The following is a 27096-nucleotide window of genomic DNA, read 5'->3' on the forward strand; positions in this document are numbered from 1 at the left end:
AACAGAACTAGAAGCCTAAGGAATCTGTCCTGTAGAGCAAAAGAAGGAAAATACTACAAAAGGAAGCACTGCCTGACCTACCAGATCAGAGTCTCCCCCAATGGACTCCAAGCCTTTGCAGTGTTGATGGTCAGCCTCCCATAGTTTTACCAGGGTCAGCAGCTTTGCGTCATCATGGATCCCTGAGGCACTGGGGCCCTTCCTGATAGAAAAGAGCTTTTCCATGATGGGTAAGGATAGGCAATATGAGAAGAAGGCAAGGAAGGGACGCAGCCAAGCCCTCCAGCAACCTTCTAATGGGATTGAAGAGCTAAAAGTGGATGGGGAGGGACTTGAAAGAGTCAATCCTATCAGCTTTTGTGGATTACATGATGGGAAATGGACCTGCTCCAATCCAAACAGAAAACCAGAAGCAGAGAAAGAAATATCTTTGGGAAAGGATGGATTATTGAAATATTTTGATGCGGAAGAAGGCGAATTCAAGTGAAGCTTGGCTCCCATCAAATAGAATGCAGAGTATAATTCATTTGACATTTTCTTAACTTTGAAATAAAAGGAAATTGCACACTTTTTTAATTTTAACACAAAATGTTACTCATTGAAATGGGGCTTTGCCGGAGACCTTCCCATGGACTGCATACAAATTCCATATATCTCCCCAAACCTGTCAGCAGATATGGGGATACCATTGATAACACGAACTGCCTTTTGGTCTATTCCAATCAATGGATTCGTCATTATTTTCTGTGAATAAGGACTGGAATTCCAACTATCTTCTATCCTTATCAATCTCAAAGCACAACACAAAACAGAAGAATACTTTCGCTGAGATCAGATACCTCAGTTTTTCCAAGACAATCTTGGTTTAGGGTAAACTCTCTACCCCCTAAACTAGGAAAACATTAGTTTCTAGGAATACAGCCAGCAATAGCAGGATAAGTAGCAGGAGATTTTAGCTACAAGACCATCAGATGATTAATACCAGACACAATGCAGGAAATAGTTTCCATTTCATCACTTACTGAGCTTATAGCTATCATTTTTGGGGGGCAGCAAATATCTGAGTTTAATTCATTCAATTTGATATGGCTCTCTACTCCAGAATACTATATCCTGGATGGTCAGGAGATGGCAGCAAAAATTGGTATTTTTTATATGTCTTTGCTGCCATTTAGTGGGTGCTGTAGCTTAGATATTTGCAGCCCTAATTGTGCCTGCTAGAGTATTTGATGTTTTGGATGAATATGGCAGTAATATATATATAAACATTCAGATTAATGGTTTTTACTCTTGGAGGCCTAGTCATCATACATTTAATTTCAAATAAATGATGGTTGGTAAGTTACATTTTTCCTGAGATTTGACTAGATTGCCTGGATTTCTACCTTGAACATATCCTAGGAAACTTCTACTTTCTCTGTACTTAGCACATCTGCTACAGATGACTTCGTGTTTAAATATAAACTTTAATCTTCCCTATTTCAATCAACTGATGAGATTAACACAGCAGAAAATAAGAGAACCTTGGCTAAAAGCCAGCTCAGAGATAACAAATTTTCAGATCCTCTTTTTCCTAGAGGATCCTACGATGTCCTTCCCTCACAGACACACACGTATTTGGAAACCCAGATCAAAGGCAAACATAATCTTTGAAATGGATACACTGAGGTTTTGGCATATTGTAAAAAGAGTTTTCAGTCTTTTACAGATGGCACCTACCCCCAGTGAGACTAGCAAAAATGTTTCCAAATAGATCACTGGAATGTTGGAAATGTAAACAGAATCAAGGAACATATCGTATGTAGTGGATGTACCCAGTAGCAAAAAAATATTGGATAAGGATAAGAAAGTGGATTGAGGAAATAACTAAACAACAGAGTTAAAACCAGAGACATTTTTACTAGGCATAATAACAGGATAATATGACCAAAAATACAATATCTAATGCTACATTTAATAATGGTGGCAAAATTGAAAAATGGTATTATAATGTGTGATAAAGAAAGTATTAAGAGTGTGCCAAGATGGATAGGCTGACAATGGAAATAAAAGATAGAGGAGAAACCAAATATTATTTTATTTGGAATGCATGGTATAATTAGTTAAATAATAGATATAAAGATGAATAAATAATATAAAAGATTTAAATAATATGAAAGATTACAGTATGATAATAAAATACATATGGTATATATTATATATTACTTATATATTACTTTTATATTATATATATATATATATATATATATATATATATATATATATATATATATATATATATATATATATATATATATATATAGACACACACACATACATACATAAAACAATACATATAAGGGAATATATATATATATATATATATTGTCCCAGCCAGTCTATGGGAATTGGATAGTTACTTAGGAATTATGAGCTGTCCCCTGAAGGGAAGGCATCATGGTAAATGTAGTTAAAGATATCCAGGAAATGTAGTCCATGTCACGTGGCCACATCTGTAATCCCGATTGGTCACTAATTTGACCCTAGGGTTGGGGGAGATTTTCCTCACTTTGCCTGAACTCACTAACTCATGGCAGCTGCTTTCTATCGCTACAAGATGGGTTAGGAGATAACCATCTTTTACTACAAGGCAGTTATACAAAGGATTGGTCATTAAAGAAGAACTTCATCACAAATGTGAGTTATGATACCTGATGAACCAATAAATGTACTTTGTTATGGACGTCTTGTTGAGTTATCTATCTGCATCTGTACAGCTTATAAATCCACCTCTGTGCAGAAGACAGAAAAGTAAGTGTGTGTGTGTGTGTGTGTGTGTGTGTGTGTGTGTATGTATCTGTGTGTGTGTGTGTGTGTGTGTGTGTGTGTGTATATATAAAATGTATATTTGTTTTCTTATATATGTGTGTATGTGTAGGTATATATAAAATGTATGTAAAATGTATGTATATCAATACCAAAATGAAAATAATGTTATAAAATGAGGAAAATTGTTTAATAAAAATAATTTAAAAAACGAAACAAAAAGAAATAGCGCTCATTCCAAGGAGAGGGCCTACTAATCAAAACCAAAGATAAAATCAAGACTAGCCACTCCCATACCAGGAGAATTCTACTGTGAAGGATCTATCCAAATATAATCAAGAAACCTTTTGCCCATGGTAAAGAATGGCCTCTGCTATACGAGTGAGACCATCAGATAGCTTTATTATTAAAGGATCTTTGTTCAATTTTCCAAAAGAAAAGAAATAATACATTCCAAGAATGTGGTCAGGAAAAATCGCAGAATTCCAGATGGGACAAAACTGATTGGCAGGGGATGGAAGAAAAAAAAGCTGGTTTAAATCAAAGGCAATATCCCACCCTTCCAAATGCAGGTAGTTGACTTACAAACACAATTGAGCCCAACATTTCTGATGCTAAGTGAGACATTTGTTAAATCAGTTTTGTCCCATTTCTGTGCCTTTCTTGCCACAGTTGCTAAGTGAATCACTACAGTTGATAAGTTAGTCACCTGGTTGTTAAATCAATCCAATTTTCCCCATTAACTTTGTTAGTAGCTTGCAGAAGGTGATCACATGGGACATACCAACAGTCATAAATATGAACCAATTGCCAAGAATCTGAATTTTGATCATGTGATTATGGGGATGCTGCAAAGGTTGAAACTGAAAAATGGCCATAAGTCACATTTTTCAGTGCTGTTGTAACTTTGAACGGTCACTAAATGAAATGTTGTAAGTCGAGGACTACCTGTATGGCTTCTGTCTCTGTTGCTGCTTTGTACCTGCCACTCTCACTGCAGCCTACTTTCCTCCTTCATCACACTTCTATGCAAAGGCATGCCCTCTGTTTCTTCTCTATTTCAATTTCCCTCTAGTCACAGCATTCTCCTTCGTTGGAAGTTATTCTACTAATAATCATGACTGGGATGGGAATCTATAGAAACTGAATAAATAAATAAATAAATAAATCCCGTGCTGATGATCTCTAAAGTCCCTTCCACCTTATAATTTTGTTTACATTCTATGTTTTTTTATACAAAGGCCAATTGAGTTAACTTGTTCCCTTTTCTTGGCATTGTATGTCCACCTTTAATAAATTATATTATTTCAGAAACTGAGGGTTTTTTTTCCCTTTCCCTTTTTTCTAACTTCCATAAATGCATTCCTTGCTTATGTCGTAAAGATAACTTTAAAAAACCTTTTTTTCAAACTTGGCAACTTTAAGACATGTACATTACAACTCCCAGAAATCTAGGAGTTGAAGTCCAGATAACATTGACAAGTTGGGAAAGACACTGCTTTAACACGCTTCTCCTTCAGGAAGGCAGGAAAGAAGTCAGAATATAAGATAACTTTCCAGGTTACTTGTTTCTTGACTGATTTGCCAGAATTGCAGACTTTCTAATCGGGGGTGGGGGTGACCATTTTCTTGTAGGAAAAAAATATGTAAAAGTCACAGTTGGAAGAAATGTAATTGCTTTTAAATGAGAGAATTCAGGCACTCATGTTTGTGAATAAATAAAAAACGCCAAATTAGAATGCGTGTTTTAGCCAGGAGACTTGTAGTTTTAAGTCAGCTTTGAAATGGAGATTGTAAAGTAAATGTTATTTTAGTGCAGGCAACATAATGCTTATGAGCATCCATTAGCATCCTACACCCTGCCTCAAATAAAAATGGACATTTATAATGCATTTTAAAATTCAGTGGGAATGCCTGCAAGCCTACCACTGAACTACAGCAGTCAATCTACAATTTCTTTCTCTTAACAGTGATGACCTATCTGGCTATAAGGACATAAAACAAAGGCAAACCTCTTCTTCATTAGTGTCTTTCACCTATTACAAATATCAGAAATAATGACTGATATGAAGGCACACAGCAAGGTACATAGAATGGAAAGGTTACTTTGCAATTCCAGAATTCTGTGTTCAATTTTTAAAAGGTGCAAGCATCTACACAATTTTGTTCAGAGGATTGATCAGGTGCAGGGTGGGAGGAAAAAGAGGTTGAGGTGGGTGGATTGAATATGTATAAGTCAGAATACCTCCCATCATGTCTTGTCCAGCAGTGTGGATAGGATATGGCAGGATTCTTTGCAATGAAACACTGAAGAGGATCAAACTGTGGGGATGCTACCCTGCAGTTCCACCCATAACAAAAAACAGAGAAGCAGGAACATAATGCAAAAGAAAACTCGTGTTTGGATAATTCTCACTCAAATAATGTATGCTCTAAAAAATAATCTGTTTCCCAAAAGTCAACAAGCATTGCATTTATTAAATGTACATGCCACTCATCTCCCCAATAAGGCAACCTCCCTGAGCCCTTCCTCCTGTTTTCCCTTAATAAGTGGCCTCATTTGAGGATTTCTACTTGATAAAGAGAATGCAAATTCTATTCATAGGACTCTCCCAGTCTTAAGAATCTTGATAATGTCCTCCATGCAGCCTATGGTAAGGAGTGATGGTAGTTGTAGCCCGATAACATATGAAAGATCTCCCCCACAGAATGAGTGGGTGGAGAACAACCTCATAGTCCCATTCAAGTCCTTGGGGCTCTTTATGGCCATTTTCTCCCCAGTTGAAATTTAAGCCATGGTCTTCTAGGACAGAGGTCTTCAACCTTGGCCACTTTAAGACTTGTGGACTTCAACTCCCAGAGTTCCTCAGCCAGTTTTGCTGAAGAACTCTGGAAGTCCACAAGTCTTAAACTGACCAAGGTTGGAGACTGCTGTTCTAGGACACCCAAGAAGCTGCCTTGAATCCCCTAATTTGAGACAGAGTTATTTCAGACCAAATATGTGGCAATAATTACAGCCGGCTTGCAATAGTCATTTCAAACTGGAGAAACATATAGCCCACTAATGCAATTATTTAATGTAAGAAAGATATAAATGTTCTTTTCTCCAAAGCTACATCCATGCTATATTTAGTATCTTTCCAGACCTAGTCATCAGAGCAAAGAGATGTGACTTGCTTATGGGCTGTACATCTATTGGGTCTGATTTCTTCTATTTCTGTATCTCCAAGCATGCCAATTTTTCAATACAATGGAAAGGGATGGCATAGACAATAATTCCAGGCCTGGCTAGATGGGAAATATGGCTTACCATTGAGTGCTTCCAATAGTGCACTATCTCTTCCATGTTCTCTAATGGATTGAGGATGAAGTGGTCTCGCCACTCATTCCAGTCAATGGTCATAGTGCCATCTTTGTCGATGCTGCAAAACACAAGCCCAAACAATACCGAGGACAAGGAACTATATTGGGTTTATTCTACCCCTCTTTAGGAAAACTGAAGCTTCGCTGTGGAAACAAGGGGGCAACCTAAAACAGAGAGGGGGCTTTGTTCAAATGGTGGAACAGAATGCAGAATAGAAATCCCAGAGTCTTTGCTGGAACTAGTAGTGGTAGCAGGACCAGTTCCAGCTCTGAGAGTGAAAACTCTCTATAAAATGCTCAGAGAATCAGTCTTCAGAAATCTATCAATTGGTGACATTAACATGTGGGCTTTAAAGGCCATTTTAACTTTCCACTCTTCTATATCAACACATAGGGAAATAAACATGACAGATTCAGGGAAGGCACTGAAAGCTGATAGGATGAACCAAAAGCCTCAGATCATTCCTGAGCACTGTCCTCTCCTCCAACCTTTCAATGCAACTAACTAGATTCCATTCCAACGCAGCAAAATAAAACAGCTCTGGGCCACATTTCAGACATTGTAGTATAAGGAGATAGGAGGAGCGCAAAAAGCAAGAACAGTTTTAGTCTCACCTGTGTAAGATTTTCTCCGCTTGCTGGAGAGAGATGTAAACTCCCAAGCAGTGGAAAGTTTGCTGGATCTCAGAGACATCGATCTCACCTGCAACATAAAGACAAAGACAAAGAGCATGGCTATCCATTTTGGGGATTAGGGCTCAGTCCAGGAAGCTGATGGGTTAGAAGAAGCCTAGAAGTGTTCTAGTAGGATGAATTGAGATGTGCTCAACATTTTCATGGGCCTAAGGAAGAGAGAGAGAGAGAGAAACAGAGTCAAAGGACTAGTGGGTTTAGAGGAATCTTAAACAGACGGCAATTAATGCCAGGTGACATCTTGGAAGTTTTTTATTGCAAGTGCAGAGAAAGAGAGTATAAAATGAGCCATCTCCGTCTTCTGGATTGCCAATATTTAGCCCTCAGTGAATTTCCCAGCTTGAAGAGGAACTGATGGGGAATTAGAGCAAATGCTTAAAGAGCTGGGGGACAATCAGCCACACAGGGCTCTGCAAAAGTCCAAAAGGGAGATTGCTAGTTGAATGTTTGGAAGGCTATATTAGAAGAGAAAGGAATGAGAAGGGGAACACAAAGCAGTCAGTATAAGTGAGTGCTGGGTGAAAAAGAAAGAATAGCTGGAAAATGGGCTCCCACAACTGTCAAAGATTGATCAGCTTAGTTTCTACAAGTCCATGCTTGTAAATAATGTTGTGGTTAACATTTATCTCAATGTTATGCCTCAATGGCATCAATATAGTTCCAGCTCCAGGAAATGCTTTGCTAAAACTAGGAACACAAGCAAAGCGGTGTTAGGTCTGGGTAGGGTATTGGCCACAAACCACTGAATTATCAACCAGCTTTTTCCCTCACAGAAGGTGAAACAAGAGAGTGGAAAAAAGAGTGATGCTAATTGGTTATACTTTTTTTTTCTATAGTTTTGCTTGTAAAGAATGTTGTGGTTAACATTTGTCTCAATGTTATGCCCCAAAGGCATCAATCTGGTCCCTTTCCTTCTATTTATTCCCCAGCCAGGGAAGGCCCATTCAGCGTTCATGTTTGATTTGCTTCCCAAGTCGACTCTTGGACCTCCGTTGTTCACCTTTCCTGTTGTTCACCTTTTCTATCTGCTCTGCACATACTTGTATCTGAAACAGGCCCCAGCTGTTCTTCCTCCTTACTCATCTCTGACTCCAAAGGCAGCTGTCTCTCCAGTGGCTGGGAAATGCTGGACGGCTCTATCTATGTATCCGACACTGAGCATCCATCAGAGCCTCCCCCAGGCTCCAGAACTGGCCCAAATTCTTCCCCAACCTCCTCATCATCTGAGTCTTCCGCCAGCTCCACTGGATGGTAATTTTGTTTTAAACAAATCTCATTTTGTACCAGATATTTGAGATTGATTAAGATGCCTAAGCAACATTCATTTGGAGAACTACAATACAAGCCAAAAATGTAATTACTTATAATAGTAATCCCTATGGCTTTCCCTTACAAATTTATGCAGTACAGTACTAAGAGTTTACAGGTCAGTGCTACAGGATAGGATTGGTAAACAAACCACCTTGTCAGGTTCACATATCATATAATGTGGTTTGTTGATTATAGCTTAGTATTCTGTGTGAATCTATCCAATCTGGTTTTTAACCATATTTTTCAATTTAGTCATAAACATAGCTGCTAGTGGACTTAAAATTTTCTCAATGTGTGATCACAGTGGTTCTCAGTCTTTTCTTCATTACGGATCTCCTTTAAATATCTGCTGTGGCCACGGGCCATCAAGACTTATCTCAAGATTTAAATAATAACATTTCTTCAAGGCTTTGCAGACCCCCTGTGACAACACTGTGCCCACCCAGGTTGTCTGCAGACCACAGGTTGAGAACTACTGTGCTATCTCATACAGATGTTGGCCTGCAAGCTCCTTTAACCACCTAGTCAGCATGAGGAGGAAATGATGGAATTGGGAACACAATCATTTGGAGGGCAGCAAGTTGGGTAATATTTACAGACGATCTGCAGGATTCCTACAGAACATCAATTTAGCCTTGACTGCTATAAGCACCCTAGCTGATGCAACTCTTTACTTAGGAAGAGTGGAAAGCATTTGCGTAGGAATTGGGAGGGAGAGCACAATGCAACAAACATCACAGAAGAGTTGGCAAAAAGCAAGGCTGTGCGGAAAAGTAATTAGTGAGAGAAATCAGCCATTTTAATCACCTCCATTTTTTCCATTTGAAATTTCTGAGTACTTTCATTCTCACAGGAAAACTAGCACGGTCCTGATTTACATAATATTTTTCTATTTGGAGAGCTGAAACATTTTCCATTTTTACTTGAACAAGTATAAAATCATACTGGCATGATGTCTGCTGACACTGTTACACTGTTACTACACTGATAAGAAAATGCTTATCATTTTCTTGCCTGTGTTCCATCCAACATGGATTTTAGAAGGAGGCTGAACATAAACAATATTGGAACTAAGGATGACTTTCCCATATTTTTTGCACTATAAGATGCTCCAGACCATAAGACGCACCTAGCTTTTGGGATAGAAAACAAGAAAACAAAAAAATCTTCCCTGCTTCCCAGCACCAGCACGTGACTTGTCAGGGCTCCTTTCCGCTGCGCCCACCACCGGTCTACTGAGAGACAGCTGGATCCTGGCCTCCTGTAGCCCCGCTAATCAGTGGACTGGCCGATTAGAAATGCAATTGCTGCCTCTGCTGGGGAGCCTTCACCAGTGTTCCCCTTCTATTGCTGCCGCCTATTGGCAGTTGGATTGGCTTCCCAGAATACCACTGATTAACAAATGGTGGTGGCGCAATAGGCAGCGGTGATTCCACCGCCTGGAATAGCTGATCGGTCGTATTCCAGAAGGCTGATCCAACCAATAGGTGGCAGTGGTGAAGGCAATAAGTAACGGTGGCAATAGGCAGCAGCAGCAATAGGCAAAATTCACTCCATAAGATGCACAAACATTTCTACCCACTTTTTTAGGGAGGAAAGTGTATTTATTAGTGCAAAAATATGGTAAGTCTATCTCACTCATGGGCTGCTGAGGATTAAAGAAAGAAATGTCATTGGGCACAGCCTGCCCATTATTATTATTATTATTTTGGCCAGGGCATGCCTGTAATTCATTCAGTCCAAGTGGGAAAAGGGTCAGAGACTGTGTACTTAGTACAACAGAGGAATAGCACAAACAGGTCAAACTCTCTTCTCCCGGGACTGCTTTTAAATAAATGACTTGAATCACACAGCCTGCTAAGATTTGAAGCAGTCTGTTTAGCTCCGGATTGATATGTTCTGTAAGCCCATAAGTTATTATTTGTAACCATTGATTGTATGGTTTAGTGTAACATGGGAACCCTGTCTGTCTTTGGCCTGAATTCATTGGGAAACGGCAGAAAAACTACCCTTGGCCTTTACCCAGAGTAAAGAATTCTAGGAAATTAATTTCTGAAAGAAAGAACTGTGTTCTGACGTATTTGCATAGCTCAAGAAAGGATGCTTTAATTGGGTATTAGAGAAAAAAAACACATTTCCATCCGAACAAATATATAAAAAGCAGAAATGGCAGAACTGGAAAAACTGCCTGGATTTGTAGGAGCAGAAATGCAATTAGGTATACTGCATAGTTTCAATGCAGAATGTTTTATTACCCCAGAGATATCAGAATAAAAATAGGAATAGAACATTGGAAGCACAAGATGTGTTCACTGTGTTCAGAATAAGAAATTTCAGCTAGGCTAAGACGTCATTAGCTATTCTTCTGAGTCCAGTGAACAACTATAGGATTAATAGGAGGGTCTTTTCCATTTGTTTTGAAATCTGTAAATGTATTGCCTCACCCTTCCTTATTTTAAGACCACTTAAAATAAGAAAGCAAGGTTCACAATGTTTGTGCTGAGTTTACTATAACTTAAAGCTGCAGTGTGGAAAAGTCCTTAGACAAATTAGCTATTTGTTCTACTAGCCATTTCTCATAAGTGGGTGGTAATTATGCTGGATTCAGCCTGAAGCTCTCTCTCTCTCTCTCTCTCTCTCTCTCTCTCTCTCTCTCTTTCTCTCTTCCTCCCTCTCTGAATCTGGGTTACTGATGATACTATACCCTTGGTGGCAGATGATCTCACCCAGCAGCTTCATGTAGATGTTAAAAAAGAGAGATCACTGCAGGACTTCACAGAATAGGGGGCAAAGTTGGGAATCTCTCCTCCCCAATTACTATTCATTGGTTTAGACCCTGGAGAAAGGAGGAGAACCAGCACAATACAGTACTGCCATCCCCAATCCCTAGAGCTGATCCAGAGGTATACCATGTTTGATGGTACTGAAGGCCTCTTACTCAAGAAGAGTAAGAATGGATGCAGTATCCTCATCCCACCTCACCAGAGATACTGTATCTAAAACCAAAACCAATGCCATTTCCATCCTATATCACAGTCTAAATCCTGTTGGAAAAGGGTCCAGACAATCTGTTTCATCCAAGCTGCTGTGTGTGACCACCTTTCTCAACCACCTTGGGAGGTTAGATACTGAGAGAAAATTGTCTTCTATGGTCGGATTCAGTTTCTAAAGGACAAATCAACCCTTCCTTAAGGATTCTAGTTCTTTGTAGTGTACATTCTTATCAAGACTGCCTCAACACTGCACACACTCACGCACATCCACGTTCCTAACAGCATAAATAGTATCTTACTGGATTTAACCCCTAGCCTAGCCCAACTAGTCCAACAATCTGTTCTCATGGTGGCCAACTAACAGCACACGGAAGCTCACCAGTTTCCGAATAATGGGGATACAAATATGGACTATTGTATGGGAGTGACTTTACTGAGTATCATATTTGAAAAGTTTGCTAAAAGCTTAAAATCTGAAAGCCTCCTTCGAAGGCCAATCCAGGTCGGTTTTAATGAGAGGCTTCCTAGGAAGAGATTGTTGATGTTCTGGGATGTCTATCAACAAAGAATATATGGCCTGCAGATGTTCAAATGTTTGCTTACAATCTTAAGATTCTGAGTTTTTAATTTAAATGATAGAAGTTATTTTAGAATTTTGAATGTATATTAGGGCTACACTGTGCTTTGGATTCAGTTGGGAAGAAATGCTTCAGAACATAGGAGTACACAAACACAGCCCCTTCTTCCTTGTTCCTGAAGCTCCTTTGAGGAAACTTCCAGCTGTTCTAGATTGTATTTGCATTCCTCCATATTTTGAAGTGCCAAATTGATTCCAAAGCACTGTGCAGCCCTAATTTCTTTCTCAATTAGCATATTCTAATTATATGCAAATGATCATATTCATCGTGGTGATGGTGTAAAAATGGCCACTCATATGAATTTAGAATTCAGTCTTGCATATCCCTTATTTCTGAAGAGATAAACTCTATCTACTCCAAGGCTCAGGGTAGATAATAATCTATTATTCAACCTACCTCAGTCCTGGTTTCTAATGTTATTATATATAATTTAATTTTAACTGAATATAATTAAAATAAATTGTAACTGATTTAAACTCATCAGTAATTAATCTATTAATGAAGTTGTGGAGGTCTCAAATATTATTCTACTGGGAAGGATATCATTTTTAATGTGCACATATATGGACCAGAAGAAATCATAGAAGCATTCTTCCTATGTATTGAAGAAATGGTATATCTATTGTCATCTGCTTATAAGTACTATTATTGAAAATAATAAATCATCAATTGTCTAATTATATTAAATAGACAAAAATGTTTATCTAATGTTATCCTCAAAGTAGTTAATCACTTAAATGCTACTACCTTAATAATAAATATCTGATTTTGTCTGAAAGTGAGTTAGATTCAGCCTGTAGAGAATATCCACAAAGTTCTGCACAGTTAAATTCTGACAAACCTCCACAAGGTCAGTCCTGCATTAAATCTCACTGCAGCAGTCTATCTTGGAAATAATGGAAAGTTGAATGATGGTTGCTAAGTCTACGTTTAAAACCAGTGGGATATTTTGTTAGTGTGCTTTATTATGTTTTTAAAATTAGCAACACCACACATGCCTAGGTATTTTTGCAACAAGATTGTAGTTTAGAAAGATGCTTTCTTTGGCATTTTTCAACCCACAGTTGCTCCCACACAAATGCATAGCCAGCTCTCTTAAAAGGAGAAAGAAACGGGTGAGAACACTGCTTCTCTCTCTGTATGCTAATACAAGGAAAAATCCAGAATAGCTGCTGGATGGGGTAGAACAATATCCAGCCTTTAATAATCTCCAATAATATTTGACCAAACTGTTTTTGTGTGATATCAACTTATGGCATCACTCACAATCTTCATCAAGGTGAGTACTGTTGGCTTGAGTTACAGAAAGAGCACCATTTCATCAGAAAGGCGGCTTACTGCCTGGGTTCCAAACTAACTGGGCAAGGAGGTGGAACTGGAGGTTGTTTTCAAAATTACCTTAGGAAACCAGTTGTCTCCCTTTGTGTGTGTATAGAGAAACCAAGACTTATAGAAGAGCAGTCTTCCTAAATTCCATGGATTCTGTTGTCTCCAAAGGGTGTTTCTTTTGCCCTGGGCCAACTTTATATTCTTCTCTATGGGCTGAAATCCTTATTTTTGGCCCCACAGGAAAAAACACTGAGCAACCAGAAAAACTGAAGCAACCAAGTTTTTTCCTTTTCACAAGTAGGACAATTCTTTTAAAAAGAAGAGATTTTGATGTAACTGGCTCACACATTGTATCAAACTCTGGTATGCTACATTATAGTTTACTGAATAAAGTGTAATTGACTGGCTTCACTCAATGCACCAAGTTGCAAGCTAGTTTTTACAAACACCAAGGAAGGTTAGGTTCCCGCTTTATACTAAGCCACTATCTTGTTTCTTTGATTTGAGCTTAGTATATTTTTGAGAATGAGAAAATTGCCATCTCTATTTTCTGGCTTTCATAGGACAGATTGTTGACTAGAGAACCTGGCTACTCATCTGGGCTTATTACTAAACAAAGGACCTTCAGCCTCAGGGAGACAGAATATATGGCAAAATTACAAAGAAGAACAAGTATGATTGTCCGGCAGAGAGGTCAGAATAGAACATGCATATTTTTTCATTGATTCCACTAAGTGCAAGAATGTGTCATGAAAAATCAACTAGAGCCTTGACTTCATCCTTTAGCAACATACTTTTAGCACAGCCTTTAACAATCTGGTTTGGGACATTCTGACTAGAAATTCCAATTTGAAAGCAACTGGAAAAGCTAATCGTAACAATTTCAAACCCAACCTTTCTTTTTTTCTTGTTCTCATTAGTCACTTTCACAAGCCAGTTTAAAAAAATTACCTGATAGTTTCAGATTTGGGATTATTATTATTATTATTATTATTATTCACAAAAACTACAGTGTACACAGTGAATGAGGTAACTATGTTGGGCTTCGTATCACAAATCACTAGTTGATGATGATGATGATGTTTCAGAAGTCATCAGAAAACTAGTTAGTGGCATCCTCATCTACCTCACTGTTAGTTCATCGTTTCCAAGTATTCTTTCTTCAAAAGGAGAGGGAAAGGCCAAAGTGAAATTTGATTAGTTGTTTGTCAAGTTCACTTTCATGTCTCCTTTAAAGAGAAAAATGCAACTCTTGCACAATAATAACAGCATGGCTCTATCCAGCTCAGAAACATCTTAAATTCAAAAATAAATGAATAGCATGTATTTATGTAACCACACAGCCCAGATCCTACCAATGTTAACTTAGCGGTAAGTGCTGCTGTGTTCAATGGATTTATCTCTGCTTTGTCTGTTTGGAGAAACAACTTGCTTCGCAAGGCACAAAATAGTTCTGTAACAAGGAAGCCCATACCAAAAGAACATTTTAAAAATTTGGGCTGGTCTCTTTTCTTCACCAGCTTGAGGTTTTTGGTTGTGTGTGCGTGTGTGGATAGAAATGACAGATATGGAACCCCATGGCGTCATTATATATGAATGAAGAATCCATCAACATATTTAATACCATAAAAGCTTTTCCTGGAAGTATCCATTATTTCCAGCCATGTGAATCAGACAGAAATGAGCAAGAAATGTAAGAGTAACATCCTGTGGTTTATGGCTAAATACAACATATATTCAGCCAGGTTATACTTAGTTTTGCCCTTAAATTTGGATTGATCATCTTGGACTGCCCTACAACAGCACTCTGCCTGATAACAGGACAGACTGCATTGCATCTAACTAGTCCAGAAGGCAACACCAGCTCAAATCTGACATGTGGCTGCTTGTGTCTTCTTCTAAGGATTTCTATGAAAGGGAAGAGGAGCCAGCTGAAATAATCTGCAATTGTCAGGTGTAAGTTGGAAGGACCATGACAGCAGCAATAGTAATAGCAATATATGTAATAACATATGCCTTCTGCTGCTAGAAGCCAAGGCCTTGCCTGTACTGTATCATAGAACTGTCTAGGAGAAGTTAACCAGGCATTCTTTTTTTAAGGAAATAGAACAGAGCAGATACTTCTTGGCTCTTGGAACTGAACCCAGGAAAAGAACAGAACAGATAACCAAAAGAACAAAAACTCTGAGGCTCTTATGCCCTGGATCCAGGGGTGGATTTCTACCAGTTCTGTCCACCTCTGTAGAACCGGTAGCTCTGAAGAACAGCAGACATAGAACTGGTTCTATGTCTGCTGATGTTTTTGCCCACCTGCCCACCCAGGCTCTTATCTGTTCTTTATTTCCTGATTTTTCCTGATTTTTCAAGCTGCCGAACGAGGCACAGCTGCAGTTAAAAAAAACAAGGCCTGGCTCACAGCTGGCAGGGAAGCTCTTAAATCCCGAACCAGTAGTTAACCCTGTTGTATCCCACCCCTGCCTGGCTCTCTATTTTCACAGTTGGGCATCAGACATTAATTGAGTCCCAAACAGATGAGGCTAGAGGTACATCAGAGAACAAGAAGTCGGGATATATTGTTATCAGTGAAGATATGGAAAGGTATTATTTCTGGGGAAATGTGACATGGGAAGAATTATATGAAGTGGGTTAAGGTGTTCATGAATTTAGCAAATTACAATATGAGGTTACTATGCTAGCCTGTAGCTTGCTTTAATTGTGATTTGTTGAATAAGCCACAATGGCTGGGTTCACAACATGCTAAACCAAAAGCAGGTAACCTACATTCTGGCTTTAAATTCTGTACCATCTGTAAATCTAAAATGAAGGTTTTTTATTTTATTTAGGTCTTGCTCACAGAATATATATGAAATATTCTTTGCTATTTTAAGACATTTTTAAAGGACAGGTGCCAATGGCTTTATTAATAGGTCTGTTAAAGTAGAAAAATGGCACAATTATAATAAACCAAGCACTAGATGTTGTTAAGCTGGAGAAAAGTCTAAAGAAAAGCTGACTCCACTTTAGGCTCAGACAGAACGGAAGTCATTTGGGGGAGTTTCATACCATCATTGTTGCGATCCAGGCTGTGAAACATCAGCAACAACTTCCGTTCCCGCTCCTGAAGGTATTGAGCAAATTCCTCAAAGTTGAGTTCTCCATCCTGATCTGTGTCACCCACCCGTAAGATATCCTGCAAAAAGTAGAAGCCAAATGAGTTTTAGAAAGAAATTGGAGAGAACTGCAATTCACCAAAGTGAACGTTACCATTTCAAAACATCTTGGATACTGCAGGAGGAAGTTAAATATCTAAGTGATTGTTTTAATGCACATTTTTCCACTACAGTGGCCCAGTACTGTAATGGACTACAATTCTCAAGTTTCATGGCCAGTGCAGGAAATATCTGGAAAACACAAGCTGATTTAATGGATTACACAATCCACTTCTCCTATTGCAAAAGATATGCATACCTAGCTCTGTACAGTGTTGTCAGGGTGATATTTTAAGTGTGGATATCATCTGTCTACATCTGTCATATCTTTTGATTTGTACTGGAGGTACATGCCTACATTTCATTGTAAGAATATGTTTAGATTCCTGAAAGAAAATGTTCAAATTCCAAAAGTTCACAAACCAAACACCCTACATGGAATTATGTCCTTTACATATGACACTTACTTAAAGAATGTTTCAAACTCTACTTGTAGCACCTAATTATAGTCCCTACGGTTGACCTGCAAAGGAAATAATATATCTATATTTAGCAAATGAAGAGGTGAGGTGGAGAAAGAACAATTTCCTTAATGCTGCCAAGTGATTTCACGGCAGGTGACACTTGCCCTAGGAATTTCCTGATTCATAGTCTGGTCTTTTAGGTACTGCTTGTGATGGTACGTATGTAAAAGATATCCAGGAGAAGGCCAGGCTAGTATTTTTCTTCTTGACACCACTGCTTTAATCTAAGGAGACACAACCTCTCTTTGTACAGCCACAGTTTGAAATTGTTCAGTCCAAACACATAGAGATCTGCCTTTCGCTTTCTCCTACAGATCACAGGAGGCTGACAGGAAGGCCTGCAATGGGGAGGGAATGTCCTGGAGATGAAGATCTGGTTGAGGAGGCAGAAATTCTTGGGGAGACACCTTCTTTGCTCACAAGCTAGTTAGCATAACTTTGGTTGTCACTCTATTTTGCAAAGTGTTTATCCACCCTTGCTATTCTATCTCCAAGGGGCTTAAGTGTAACATGAGCTGCAAAGTCATTTAGCTGGACAAGGCCAGATTTGAGGCCACACGCAGAACTGCTAAACCAGACAACAAGGATTATTTCTGCTGTTGTGAGTCTGAAGACAGAAGTGACACAATTTCTAATTTCAGGCAACTCAAAATGTTGCAAAATATGTTGCATGTTCACTACAGCTTTATTCGTGAATATAGTACCTTTGTGAATGTAAAACCCTGGAGAAGGGGGAGCCATATATATACCCGCGAAAACTTAAGAAAACATACATACATACATAATTTGTTTTCTTAAGTTTTCGCGGGTATTTATATGTATGGTATTCAGCTTTGTTCGGGTATTTTCCCACGTCATTATAGTTGTGCTTTTAAAGTTGTAGCAACGATTCGGCAGAATCTCATCTGCCATCATCAGGCTTCTGTATTGTGTTCGTCTGTGAGTCAGACTTTCACAGCCATTTCTGTTTTAAATTTGGGGCTAACCTACTGCTGTGCCAGAATGTTTTTTTCTTCATCCTGATTGGTCGGGAGTCTTGGTCTGTGTTTATTGGTCTTGGAGTTTGCTGTGTTCTGCTTGGTTGCTGTTTCTAATATCTTCTGTCTGTTTTGTGGCTTTTTTTTGTCTTGATTGGCTGGCAACATTGTGTTTCCTTATTGGAGGCTTTTAGTGCGGCTTGGCTCCGAGTAAATGGACGGCTATCATTTTAGATAGATAGATAGATAGATAGATAGATAGATAGATAGATAGATAGATAGATAGATAGATATAGATATAGATATAGATATATAGATATAGATATATAGATATAGATATATAGATATATACACACACACACTGCCTTTCCAAGGATATCTCTTAATCTAAGAATAAATGTATAGATGGAAATAAAGATGGAATTAACAATATTTCCTTGCCAAATTGTTAAAATGCAATACAAGTAGTCCTTGACTTATGACTGGTCACTTAGTGACCATTTGAAGTTACAACTTGTCTTAAAAAAGGGACTTATGACCTGGATCCAAAATTACGACCGGACTTCTGGTTTTCAGCACAACTACGCTATAGCAAACAATGTGTTTATTTAACAATCACATTTGCACTTATGACCTCCGAGTTTCTGCTTGACTGCCACAAAAAATGGAATTTGTTTTGCAACTAACAATTTACGATTGTAATGGACAGGGTCCATTACAGTTGTAACTCTAAGACTATTCATAGTATTTTTTGAACCCATGAATTAAGAATACGAATAATTTTTACTAATCTGTAGCTCTTGCTGCAGAATAGAATAGCTTCTATAAACTGTTTTTTTTTTAAACAGGGCTGCCAATTTATATGACTAGAACAACCCCGTCTCCTATTTGGGTGTGAGATGACAGAGCAATCACTATCATGTTCATAATTACTAGGAAAGTTCAGATGACGCAATCTAAACAAAAGAACCAAGAATTAAGATGTAGAAACTAGAGACCAACAGGGTTTTGTTTTTTTTCACTAAATTCCAGCTCAGTAAATATTTAATATTCATACAATGCATATTTACTGAATACTGTGAGGAGAGGGAAGTGTCTAACGGGTATTGTTCTTACATGAGTTTTCCTGTAATAATTGCAACATCCTGGATGCGCTGATGTGAACTCCTGTACACATATTTCCAATAGTTCTATCCTTTCTTATTCATTCAATAGCAGCCATTGAAAGACATTTTCTCTTTTTAATATTCCATGCTTCGCCTTTTCATCTCACCTTTCTCCCCCACTAACCCTGTTCAATTCAATCACCATTTTCCAGATATAAATCATTGGCATGATGCCAGTTGTCTTATTTGGCTAAATCGTTTTTTTGGTCTCATTCCACACCAGCAATATCTATGATTCACAAAGTCAGAGTTCTTAAGAAAGCCAGGTACTTGTTCAGATGGGTCAGGATCTGTTTTCAAACAGAAATCCAAAGATGGTTACATCTGCTTCAAAGGAAATGGCCACATCTACTTTACTCCATTTTGTAAATAAAGCAAACAATCCAGAGTCTTTCCTTGCAATTTTTTTGGCTTGAACAGCAGGGTGGTGTTCTCACACACTTCCAGGGCACTCACATGACCAGTCTGAGAGGAAAAGGGGCCAGACAAACCAAAGGAATGTAAACGTAGAAGTATGAAAATAGCTCAATGCCACATGGTTTAAACAAGCTGTGAAATGCTCTAATGACTAAAGAGCTTGCAAGTTGAGTGCCTGACTTCCACTAGCTATACCCAATTTCTGAATGGATTCTCTTTTTCTGATGCCCAATGGTCTACCATACATCAAATTACCTGGCTGAGCAAATTTTTGATGAATGAGAATAAGTTTGGGATTACCTCACACTAAGCTATTGTTGGTTTAGTTACCACACAGACCATGACTTAAAAAATCCCCAAAGTTGCATGAAGATACTGTGTTTCTCCAACAATACGACCTCCCCCAATAGGAAGACCCAGCATGTTTTCTAGGCATAAAATGAAATTAAGCCCCTCCCCCCCAATTTAGGCCTATTTTAAAACATGCAAAATGGGGGGAAGGGCAGGGGGACTTGCCATTAGGAGCGCCCCGCAGGCAGCAATTCCTCGTCACCAGCTGCTCCTAATGGGCGATCATGGCAGAGCGCGGAGAGCTCCCTACTCCTGCCAAGCACCTTTGCAGCAGACCCAAGACCTTCAGCGCCTGCCGCTGTTGATTTCCCTTCTGCCCATGACACCACCGTGTTTGGAGCTGCCACTTCCATGTTTGGAGCACCACTACTGTTGGAGCACTGCTGCTGTTTGGAGCTGCCGCTTCCGCATTTGGAGCTGCCGCCGCGTTTGGAGCTGCCGCTTCCGCATTCAGAGCTGCCGCTGCGTTTGGAGCTACTGCTTCCAAGTTTGGAGCACTGCCGCTGTTTGGAGTTGCCATGTTTGCATTTGGAGCTGCCTCTGCGTTTGGAGCTTCCACTTCCGCGTTGGAGCACTGCTGCTGTTTGGAGCACCATCGCCACTCCAAACACAGCGGCAGCTCCAAACACAGAAGTGGCAGCTCCAAACATGACAGTGGTGCTCCAAATGGCAGCGGCACTCCAAACAGCGGCACTCCAAACACGGAAGCGGCAGCTCCAAACGTGGCGGCGGAATGGACAGAAGGGAAAGCAACAGCGTCGGGTACCAAAGGTCTTGGGTCTGCAGCAAAGGTGTTTGGTGGGAGTAGGGAGCTCTCTGCGCTTTGCCATGATCACCCGTTAGGAGCAGCTGGTGGTGAGGCTGCCCAAGGGGCGCTCTAGATGAGGATGCAAGGGGGGGAATTAAGTCACCCCCAAAAAGACGGCCTAGCCGTTTTTTTGGGGCTCAAAAAAATATAAGACCCGGCCTTATTTTATGAGAAACACGGTATCTTTCCTGCAGTTACTGAGCCAAACCTGTCAATGGCACAAGTGGATTTGAGATCAAACACTGGCGCAGTAACCAAAATAGCCACTGGTCAAAACAATGTCCCACTCCACTATAATTTGAGGACTACAAAAAAATGGAACAGGTAGTTAATGTTATCTGTCCCTTCCCCAATAGATCTACTCAATTTTGCTTCACATTCCAAGCCTTGACAACAAAATGCATTTAATATTGATTGTGGCCAAAAGACCCAAAGAGACATCAGAGTGTGCTACTGCTGAGGGAAAGGCGAACCGGAACTGTTTGAAGGGCATAAAGCCATGATAACGAGCTCTGCAAGATGACTGTGCAGAAAGTGCCTTCCTCGGTTTTCTTTTTTTGGGGTGTGGAGAGTTTTACAAATATACAATTTTGTGAATCTTTTGCTTAAAATGAGAAAAATATTGATGGTGTGTTAAGAATGTTGGTTTTAAGATGATAAAGCAACTATGGTGGTCCATGCAGAATAATGGGCAAAAGAAAGAGTAAACAGCAAAGGGCCATCTCAGATGGATTCCTCATCAATAGTTGTTCCCATAGGTTTAGAGCAGTGTTTCTCTGGGGTTTGTGAAATCAAAATTACTTGTTATATATTGAAAATATTTGCAAAAATTTAAAACAATGTCATTTTTCATTAACTTTGTGAAAAGATACAAGGATTTTTCATTAAAATGTTTTACATATGGCAATATTTGACACTCGTTTTACATTGTTCAATAAACATTCTATGAATGTGTCAGTTTTGATTTTTAATATAGAAAATATCACTCATTCAAACAAATCCACCATGATTTTTAAAAGTGGGAGGGTGTCCTGAAGGCAAATATTAAGCAATACTGATCTAGTGGTTAGGAAGGATGTACTAGATAATCTGTAAGGATACCTCTACCTTCTTCCCTTGGTGCATCTAATGCAGAAGAATTAAATCAGAATGTAATTTTTGGATATGAAATGATCTTATTAGTTAATTTGACTTGTAAACTAAGCCAATATTTAAGTGCACTGACAGCAACAATGTATCCAAGAACTGTATGTTGAAAGGTACATCTTGGCATGCAGATAAACCAATCAATTCTGCACAAAATGTTTCAGAGCAAACAAGCTGAGATCCAGGAAAAGTCTGTTCTGTCCTATATAGTTCTTAATTATCTGAATGCAGCTTGAGAATAATCATTACAGTTTAACATTCCTTGCCCTTTCTAGCAGATTAAATTTCCTTACCATATTATTAGCAAATCAAGGATACTATGCATAAGGACTAAGCTTTAACAAAATCCTCTATCCCATGGGACTATTATTTTGGAAAACTACATAGATGTGTACATAAATATACAAGAAACTAAGTTTAAATAGTTTGAAGATTTTTAAGGTTATAATCCTACATATATTTACTTCAAAGTTAACCCCACAAAGTTTAATTGAACTAGCATCCAAACTGACCTGTTAAACTGTAGACACACACATCCTTAATACTATCTTGTAAATTCTATTGAGAAAACTACAGTCTTTACATCAGGTTATAGCTGCATTCTGGAGTCCAGAACTCATGTAATGATCCATTTAAAAAAGGAAACATCTTTCTGCTTTTATATTTTATGCTATGTGTCGTATTTTATTTTATTTTATTCTATAATTTACTAAATCTAGGTACCGTCCAGATTAGCATATTTAGTTAGGACGTCTTTCTTTTTTAAGATGGTAGTTTCCTTGGCAACCCACTTTAGCTTGGTTTTAATATTAGATTCAGAATAGACTATGAACTGTCCAACAACAAATAGCTTCAAAACAGTTTCTGTGGAATCTTACATTGTCTCCTACTACAGTGTCAGGACTGAGACTAGTTTTTTTTTAAAAAAATCAACCTGTATCCCATCTACAGGGTTTGTGAGCATTCTCGTTTGTGAATCATTGAGGTATCTAATAACTAGAACTGGGGGGAAAGCCTTAAAGGGAAAAACTGTGGCTTAATTTATACCATGTTTATTACATTATTAGCTTGGTAGCCATAACACACTACTAAGCCATAACTTAATATTTAAAAATCTAATACCTGCAGTTCCAGTCACATACTAAACTCAGCCTAAAAAACTTACTATGTGAAGCAAGTTACTGTGTTCTGTAAATCACATCATATGGTTTAGTGGTATGAATAAACAACCTCTGAAGCATATTCAATGAACTCCTATCAAAATAAGTAAATCTATCCAATGATCAAGCAATCTCATTACAGCGCTACTGCAGATTAACCAAAGAACATGTGTTGGCAGCACTTTGTATAAGTTCAGGGCAAAAATGTAAAACTGTCCTGAGTGAAAACTGTTGGGCATTCTTAGTCCTTTGTGAACTGCTGATCCTGAGTGGGTTTTTTTTGTTGTTGAACTTTTAAGTTACTGAACTGCACCAAGACTTAAAAGTCTTCTCCCATGAAGAACCACTTTTTTCCTACCTTTTCCCCTCCCTTTACCATTTCAATGGATTGCTTGCAGGACTGCTAAAGACAGCTTCTCCTACAGCTGTTTAATTGATTTGCACTTAGAGGTTATGGTACTTTAATGTACTTTCAATTAATCTACAAAGAACAACGATGACCCTATAAGGACTCCAACAGAGAGAAACTTGCAAAATAGCCACTGGGGAAAGGCAAGGATCTCAGAATACATGCACTGTTCCAAAGTAGTCAGTTCAAAAGGAATAGTTTTTTTTTTAATTTCCTCTTCCCACATCTCTAAATTTTAATGTAATAATGGTAACAATTACCTAAAATCATCATTAATCTGGTGCGTGGATACCTTTCAAAGAGTCTTTTCCTTGGCTTCTAGATTGGGCTATAACTTTCAGCATGTGCTTGCAGAGGATTTTCATTACTATCCTCAGCATCCCCCCCCCCCAAAAAAAAACCCCAACCCCACATCCAGGGAATATGATTACTGTACTAATTTGTGTTTATTAAAAGTGAGCAATGCTATTTGGATATTGTTGCAACCGGCTCCACTGCTTACCTCTTTTCCTCTGGTCTACCTACACACTTGCCAACTGAGCCAAATTTCAGTGGTTTGGCTGAAGTAGGCTCTAATCCACAACAGTTTATATTTTTAATATCACTGTCACAATTCACCTTGTTAGTTTTGGAATAATGTTGCTGTACTAGTTTGCTGAGGACAGCCCAGTTGTAAGAAGCCTGGCTGAAGCGAACAGCAGCTGAATCCCAGAGTCTTGCTTCTAACTCTTAGCATGTTGGGCTACTTTAAAGCAGGCATTTTACAGCATAGACCCTTTATTGCTGCAAGAATGTGCTTCTCAGGACTGGCCTAAGGGCCCAAATAAAAGCTCTGCAATATATCAGTTATATCAACTCACTATGCCCCAACATGTGTTTCTCACAGTGAGCCAGGACTAGGGAAAGAGCGGACTTCTACACAGTACTGGGATTAGATTTATCAACGGGGTGAGAAGATGAAGCCATCTAAAATGCCCGCTTCTAAAAGGTGGTGAAACCCTGGTCTCCTGAGAGAGCTGCCTCTTATAAGAGGGGCCTATCTACTTACCACACAGCGGGCCTAAAAACCAAGCACCCGACCCTGGTATAATTCATGGGCTATTCCGTTTAACTACTCAGCTTGCCTCTCCCGATTATGGAGGGTGCCGAGGGCTTTTCTGGCCCCAGACTGACGAACCTTCTTATTACTCAGCGCAGGGATCCGGCGCGTGCGAAGGGATCCTATGGGTTTCCTTCTGCGCATTAGACGGAGTCCTTCCCCAGCACCCACGCGTGGAATCGGGCTCTGGCAGAGCCAGCTCCCCCGGGCAGGCTCCTTTAGTGGGCAGGCGCCGCCTCTGCAGCTTCAAGGGAACTGAAAAGCCGAAGCGAGGAGCGGTTTGTGGGGAGCTGGGTGGTGGTAGTGGTGGGGCTGCAGATGTACTACGGATGAAGCCTGGAGCGAGGCTCGAGCCAACCCCATCCGCTGTTCAAGCCCCACCTGTCTATCTACCGCTAAACGGCGTTCCGTCCAGCCTTGCCTTCTCCTCTTCCACTGACCTGCTCGGCTTGCGGGCCGGCCTCCATGCCCATCCGCGCCAGGCCCTCGCGAAGCTCGTTGATGTCCACTCGCCCATCCTTGTTGGTGTCTAGCTGCTCGAAGAGGCTGGCCCAGCGCTGGCGCCGCTCGGGATCGCGGAAGCCCTCTTGGAGGGACACCTGCTGCGGGGGCCCAGACCCTTCGCGGGGCTCTAGCATGGCACTTGCTCTCCCCACTAGACCCCCGCGAAGGGCGGCATCAAAGGCGGCCCACTTCTTGCCCCGTAGCCTGGGCCGGGCTCCATAGCGTCGTTGCCCCCTGCACGCTCGCTCCCTCTCAGCTTCGCTTTGCAAAATCGGTTCCACCCTCCCGTACAAGGGCATTTAACAATGCGTTGGTTAACGTCGCCTCCCACAGCCGTTTCCTCCTCCCCTTAAAATTAAAAAAAAAAAAAAGCAGCTCTCTGCAATGATAGCAGAGCGTTGAGGAGGAAGGCAGCTCGTAGAAGATCGCGGGATCAAAACAACGCTCGGGCATCCGTGGGTCAGTTCAGCTGCAAGAGGAAGCTCAATGCAATGAGCTTTACTGGCTGAGAAATGTAGCGGGAAGTCTTTTCTCCGGTTTGAATTTCGCCGCCACAGCGTGGAGGGGAAAAAAAAAAGAGCCTTCTATCCGCCCATCCGACATCCTCTATTGCTTGTGAACTTAATCCTGGGATTTGAACCCGGGACTATTCTAATCCACTTTACCAGATTTTGGAAAGACTGAACATATATTGTGAGGTACAGTTTTGTGTGTTTTCAGATCCTGTTCTGGAAGCAGTTAATGGCTCTGTTCTCAAATGGAGATACTGGAGTGCTTTTGACTAAGCCATAATTTTTGAATTCATACAAAATGTTGAGTGGTCAGTGAAAAAAAACTGATCTATGAAGCACACAAATTAAACACCAAATAAACAGTAAACCATGTTCTGATGTGGTGCCATGTGTGATCTCTATGGGGTGAAAATATTTCTTTGCTTCTCCACAGATGAAATCTGGTCCCTACCCAGGGTTGGCTATGGGCCATATATGTTCAGTTTAAAGTTCCTTGTGAGCATATTTCAGAAAACTGGAGGCTACTTACAAAGATAACAACGGTGTTCTTGTGCAGATTCCAGCTCTGGGGATAATGGGTATAATTTGCAAAATAAAAACCAAATACCATAGATATAGACATTCTGACATCTACTTCAAGTTGCTATGTCATTCAACCACATCAGATTTTTACTCTGATGTAACAACAAGCCTCTTTTTTTTTTTGCATTCCTGCAGTAAGTGTTTCTATCATTTTTTGGTCCATTTTGCATATCCAAAGATAAACAAATACAGACTGAAGTAGCAGGATCTAAAACTCCATTGGTAATCAGAAAACATTAAATGAACCTTGGTATCATAATGTAATTTGTACTAAATCAAATATTGTTTTATTTGAACTCCCATTAATCACAACCTAGTTGTATCGTAATGTTGCCTCGCATAAAATAAAATCCCCAAAGTGCCTGGCAACTAGTAAAGATTTCTTTAACTTGCTGATCTCCCAATGTGTTGGACCTCCATTTCCAAAATCCATAGCTAGGAAGACTTCAACACACCTTTTAGTAATGAAATGTAGAGGTGAGTTTTCTTTCTCTGGTTTTGGTTCTGGTATATTTCTTCATTTGAAATGTCTCCAAACTGCTTTTTGATACAAAAACCTTCTAAGGTGAGTCATAAGAACCATTTAAAACATACCCCAATAAAGGTGTTTTCAAACTTTTTCAAGCTATTAAAACAATTCTGGAGCCCCTCATGAAGAGGCAAAGCTGTAATGATAGAAATGCTGAAATGATAAACATAGAAAGCTGTGTTTCGGTGAATGTTTGTCTTTGCTCTTAGTTTCCCACAAAACCCATCAAATTTTCATAGAATCTTAGGATTCCATGGAACAAAGTTTGAAACACTCTGCTGTTTCAAAAATGAAAACAAATAGTAAACAAAACAAAATAGAGCAGTGATATAAAACAATGGGGTGTATGTGTCTGTGTGAAAATAAGTAAGGATGCAACTGAATAACCATGAATGGTCTTAGCATCCTATAAAATCAAAATTAATGTAAAATGAGGCTGGTTATGGGTCAAAGTTTCTTAATCTAAAGAATGTCTCACCTCATAGCTTCTTAATCATACACTTCTCAGATTGAGAAGAATCATGAGATATAGGACACCAGAGAAAATAAGAGGTAGATATTAGTCATTTTT

The 27096-nt window shown here is 39.4% G+C and overlaps 1 protein-coding gene across 2 annotated transcripts in view; it reads right to left on the reverse strand.

Moving 5' to 3' along the window:
* The window catches only part of LOC113443240 (mitochondrial adenyl nucleotide antiporter SLC25A23-like), a 39180-nt gene extending 13947 nt beyond the window's left edge, over positions 1–25233 (reverse strand). Inside the window, exons 1-4 of one of the 2 annotated variants that reach the window (XM_026711311.2) lie at positions 24839–25233; positions 16196–16322; positions 6784–6871; positions 6116–6227 (exon numbers count right to left, since the gene is read on the reverse strand). In XM_026711311.2, coding sequence (XP_026567096.2) covers positions 6116–6227; positions 6784–6871; positions 16196–16322; positions 24839–25201 — 690 coding nt within the window. In that variant the 5' untranslated portion in view covers positions 25202–25233. Of the gene's footprint in view, positions 1–81; positions 586–6115; positions 6228–6783; positions 6872–16195; positions 16323–24838 lie in introns of those variants that run through there. The other variant, XM_087925905.1, reaches the window with a different exon arrangement.
* Positions 25234–27096: the final 1863 nt, after the last annotated feature.

Source organism: Pseudonaja textilis, chromosome 2 (genome assembly GCF_049901715.1).
Source record: "Pseudonaja textilis isolate UNSWEBS1 chromosome 2, rPseTex1.2, whole genome shotgun sequence".
NCBI classification, from domain to species: domain Eukaryota; kingdom Metazoa; phylum Chordata; class Lepidosauria; order Squamata; family Elapidae; genus Pseudonaja; species Pseudonaja textilis.